Here is a 4,899-nt window from a genome sequence, read left to right as displayed (position 1 = left end):
CTGAGGCGAGTATTCAGATCTGCTGTTTCAGTGTGAAGGCAGCCATGTACAATGTATAGCTGAATGGATGTAACTCTGTTCCAAAGAAACTTTCACCAGTCCAGGCATTTGGCAAGGTTTGTTCCTCAGACTTGTTCTCTTTACCTTGAGGAAACAGAGCATGTCTTTGCTGAGTCTAGACTAGACTGAACGTCCATGTGCAGGAACCATCAGAGAACAAAGGAAGGTGGCCACAGGGACACAGGGGTGATCATACACCCCTGCCCATTGCCTGTGGCCTTCATGGTGTTGGGAAACCAAGGACAGAAAAGGGTTGAGGAAACCAGAAGGCTCACCGTGGCTCCTTGCTGAACCTTAGCGTGAGGACAGAAGGCCCTACTCAGCTTGGTATCTCAGGGTGCAGCCTTGTTAACATCACAAAAATCACTGTGAGGTCACAGCCAGGCTGCAAGACAGACATGATGGAAATAGAAGATAGTACTTCCTTTGGAGTTGTAGGTTTCTTTTATTTAAACTGCCATAAAGAAAGCTGGAATTGGCTCTCTAGGCATTCTTCCCGAGCACCGGAGTCTGCTTGCAGCTTCCTGCCCTGGCTCCTATCTAAATGGATTTGGCTTCAAAGATTATAGTCTCCTTTGTTTCTGATGTCATGGTACCGGTGATCCCCAGCTCCTGACCATCCTGGTCCTTCTCCACTTTGGCCTCTATGTTGTGCTTCTCCACAGTCTGAGCTACGATGTCTACTTCTCTGTCATGCGATGTCACTCCTGTTTTTGAACCAGGGATGGCTCTGAAGCTCCTCAAGAAAGAGCCAATTTTACTGGTCTTCTTACTTAGAGAACTGGATGTGGTTGCAGATCGGCTCTTCCCCAGTTTGTGAGCTGTCCTGGACTCCCTCGTGGTGGGGCTGTGGCTGGCACTTTTATGAGAGCCATGTCCCCTGCTCCTTGGGTTGCCCTGCCCTTTTTCTCTTTTGTCATCTCTTGTCTTGCGGCCAGAGAGGGACCGGTGGGAGGATGATTTCCGGCTCTTGTCCCTGCCTGTCCTGTGGTGAACTTCACCTGTCCTGTGATGGCGGGAACTTTTCCTGCTGCTACTTCTGTTCTTTTTATCTCTTTCTTTTCTTTCCTTCTGGACTTCAACATGGGTCTTGGGGATCTTCTGACTTCCATCGCGTTCGGACATGTAGCCATCACTCTTCAAGGTCGATACGAGGGGTGGCACGTGTCCATCAGTCTTTTCTGCAGGAGGCACGTTGGTTGTTAAGGCAGCACTTGCCAACACCACACTCACACTGCTATCTGGAGAGACACTGGAAGCCACTGCAGAGGTAACTGCTGAGGAGGCGGTGCTGGTGACACCTGCCAAGACCACATTCACACCATCAGCAGTTATGCTGGCAGCACCTGCCACAGCATTGCTGGCTCCACATTCTCCTGGATCACTGTTGGTTGTTGCTGCCAGGGCCGTGACTATCTGACCTGAGCCCACGGACTTGCTTGTTGCCAGGCTCATGGCACCTGCTGCAGGACTCACTACTGCCCCTGCTATCATCACACCTGCGCTGGTGCCTGTTGCTACCCCTGCGGCTGCCACACCACTAGCTGTTCCTGCCTCTCCTGCCGCTCCTGCCGCTCCTGCCGCTCCTGCCGCTCCTGCCTCTCCTGCTGCTCCTGCCTCTGCTGCTGTTCTTGCCGCTCCTGGCGCTCCTGCCGCTCCTACCGCTCCTGCCGCTCCTGCCGCTCCTGCCGCTCCTGCCGCTCCTGCCGCTCCTGCCGCTCCTTGCTTGTGCTCTGGAGTGCTTGCCATTCCAGAAGCTGTAGCAACCTTGATTCCCTCTCCTCCAACATAACCAGAGGAGGAGGCTGCAGATACCTCCTGCAGCTTTTGAGTCCCACCATCTGGGCTTCCAGTTCCGTGAGAGTCTGAACCCTGTGCAAAGGGGAGGAGAAACGGGTGAGATACTTGCAAGAGAACCAAGACCAGAGCCATCTGTTTGTGTCTCATTCTAGAGCCGAATATCTCAAGCTTACAATCAGAAGAACCTTTGAAATCATGGAGTCTAAGAACCCACTCATTGCAAGATCCCACCTGTAGTCCTCCTGTCAGAAGTCGCTCAGTTTCCCTGAACAGTCCCAGTGCTGGGGAAAGCACTGATAGAAGTCTCTGTTGTACATGCACACACCCATGCAGGTCGCCCACAGACATCAGTGCATGGCCGTCACAGAGACACACAGTGATTCAAATGCAGGAAGGACTTACTGATTGCTAAACATGTTCCATGTGAAAAAAAAATCCAGTAGAATCAGAGAGTAGAATGGTGGCAACCACATCCTGGGGGAGAGGGACAGGGGGAGGATGATTAAGTGGGACAGAGGTACAATTGGATGGGGAAAAAAACTTCATGTCCTGTAGCACAATGGCATGGTTGACAACAATCAGTTGTTTGTAGAGGGGATTTTGAATGTTCCCAATACAAAGAAATGATAAATGTCAGAGTTGTGCCAACTCTCAATAGTTGCATGCAACTATTGAAATATTGTATCCCATGAATATGTACAATTACCATTGTCAATTAAAAAACAAAGATCACTAGTGAGGCAGCAGATGACATTCTTTTTGGGTTGCCCACATTGCATACTGGGAGTGCCTAGGTTTGAGTCCTGAATCTACTCTCCATTCCAGCTTTCTGATAACACATGTGCTGGAAAGCAGCAGGTAAATAAACCAGATCAAACACTTGGGTCTCTGTAACCCATATGGGAAGTTCAGATTGATTTCGGGGCTCTTGCTTTTGGCCTGGTCCAGCTTCTGTCTGCTGCCAGCATTTCAGGAGTGAACCAGTGATAAGATTATCTCTGTCTGTCTGTCTCTGTTTCTGTCTGTCTGTCTGTCTGTCTCTCTCTCTCTCTCTCTCTGTGAAAAAAATTAAGTTAATGAAAAACAGTTTTTAGAAATAATAAAGGCAGGATTTGGGCTAGTGATTAAGATGCTCACATCTCACACTGAGACACTTGTATTCATTGCCTGCTTCTGCCTCTTGACTCCAATTTTGTTCCAGTACAGGCCCAGGGACACAGTGATGGAGACTCAGGGAATTGGGTTCCTGTCACCCCTGTGGGATACCTAATGGAGTCCTGCCTCCTGGCTTTGATGTTTGCCCTGAGACTGTTTGAAGCATTCAAAGAGGGAATCAGCACATAGGATTGCTCCTTGTCTATAGTTCTCATTGTCTCCCTCCCTCTCAAAAATAAAACACTGTAAAATTTTCTATAATAAATAAAGCTATTAAGGTAGAAAGTGTTAAAGAGGAGATTGGGTGGCCAGCATTGTGGCATAGCTGTAGCATTGCTGCCTGCGACTTTCGCAGGCAAGTCCTAGCAGTTACACTTTTGATCCAACTTCCTGTTAGTGCCTGGGAAAGCAGCAGAGGATGGCCCAAATGCTTGGGCCCCTGCATCCATGTGGGAGACCCAGAAAAAGCTCTGGGCTCCTGGTTTCAGTCTGTTGTGCCCAATTAGGAAGTGGACCAGGGGATGGAAGATCTCTGTCTCTCTTTCTCCCTCTCCCTTTCTCTGTGTCATTTTGAAATAAGTAGATAAATCTTTTTTAAAAGAGAGACTGGGAATCAGGATTCTGTAGAAGGAACTGCAGGCTTGGAAATGAGAATGGAGTCATTTGTACCTAGGGTTCCTGAAACTTAGCCTACTGGAGCGTTCTGTGAGAAATAGGTCAGTCTTCGAGGATGGGTATACCCCTAATGGTAAGTCTTATGGCCCTGGGTCATTTGACATGGAATGCATTTCTCAGGTGGAACTCAGAGGACAGCAGCAGGTTTACAGCCACCTTCCCAAAGCCCCACACCCCACACCCTGGACCTTTCCAGAACTTACCACCAGGCTCTTGTCATCATCAATGGTTGTCGCATCCGCAGTTTGGAGTGTCGGGGTGCTGCTGCTGCTCTCTGCTGGTGGCCTCAGCAGGTAGACAAGTTTCTCCCAGTAACAAAAGAGATCTTCTCGTGCATCCGAAGAGGGACACAACTGTAGATAAAACGTCCGGCCAGTGGCCAGCTTGAGGCGCAGCTGCTGTTTGTCACGATCATGGATGGAAATCTTGACAAACTTCAAGGGAAGCAGCCTCGTGAGCTCTAGCGTCTTTAGAGGTTTGCGGCCTTTGTTCTTGCTGATCTGGCCCTGTTTGACATGCTCCTCACAGGCTTTCGCTGGCCGTGCCAGCAGCATGACGTCAGGGAGCGGGAGGATGGGGCTGGTGGAAGCAATGCACACTGTCACCATGCGGACACGGTTGTGAACGTCAATTACCTCTCCTTTTTTGCTGATCTGAATGAAGTCGCTCTCAAACATGGGTGCATACCTGAAGATGTCATACTCTCCTCCCTTGTACAGTTGCCGTTGCAGGTTCCCCATGGAGGTGTTGAACACACCTGTTGAACGGTAGCTGTGGGCCGTGTAATACGGTAACAAAGATTCACTGCTCATTGTTCTCTTCATTCTGGACAGCTCCACCAGCCACAATGTGAGTCCCCAAGAGAGAGAGTGTGTGAAGGCAATTGCCCATCTCCCTGCAGGGCTTCTGCCCAAGTCTCCTTACACATCACATTTATCCTCTGCTGTCCTTTGTGACCTGTCACCAACATACTCCCCCCTGTCCCAGCCTCTAAGCAGCCACCCTTCAGGGCAGGGTTACCAGCCTCCCCACAAACACACCACAGACAACCTAACCCTGTTAGGGTGGAGGTTTGGGTAGGCAGGATATACTGTTTAATTTTGTTATTTGTTGTTTTAAATCAAACTGTTGAGATGTACAATTAATGAAACCATTCTGTTCCTGTGAGTAGCTGGGTTGTAAACATCCAGTTTTGTTTTTGCTATGAAG

The 4,899-nt window shown here is 49.4% G+C and overlaps 1 protein-coding gene across 1 annotated transcript; it reads right to left on the bottom strand.

Annotated features, from left to right (window-relative positions):
* Positions 1-480: 480 nt before the first annotated feature.
* GARIN3 (golgi associated RAB2B interactor family member 3) lies at positions 481-4,604 on the bottom strand. The gene is made up of 3 exons (XM_058677492.1): positions 3,897-4,604; positions 1,723-1,932; positions 481-1,614 (listed from the first exon to the last, which is right to left on the bottom strand). The coding sequence occupies exons 1-3, from the start codon at positions 4,512-4,514 to the stop codon at positions 601-603; spliced, it is 1,842 nt and encodes a 613-aa protein (XP_058533475.1). The 5' UTR covers positions 4,515-4,604; the 3' UTR covers positions 481-600.
* Between the last annotated feature and the right edge of the window lie 295 nt (positions 4,605-4,899).

Source organism: Ochotona princeps, chromosome 19 (genome assembly GCF_030435755.1).
Source record: "Ochotona princeps isolate mOchPri1 chromosome 19, mOchPri1.hap1, whole genome shotgun sequence".
NCBI classification, from domain to species: domain Eukaryota; kingdom Metazoa; phylum Chordata; class Mammalia; order Lagomorpha; family Ochotonidae; genus Ochotona; species Ochotona princeps.
This window is presented reverse-complemented; position numbering and strand designations above follow the sequence as displayed.

What these genes read in the sequence shown, in the direction of transcription:
- GARIN3 (XM_058677492.1), bottom strand. Translation starts at nt 4,514, where the DNA reads ATGAAGAGAACAATGAGCAGTGAATCTTTGTTACCGTATTACACGGCC. An exon ending in TTGATGATGACAAGAGCCTG is followed by an intron (nt 1,933 to 3,896) that starts GTGGTAAGTTCT and finishes CCCTTTGCACAG; the next exon opens with GGTTCAGACTCTCACGGAAC. An exon ending in CGGCAGGAGCGGCAGGAGCG is followed by an intron (nt 1,615 to 1,722) that starts GTAGGAGCGGCA and finishes GCGGCAGGAGAG; the next exon opens with GCAGGAACAGCTAGTGGTGT.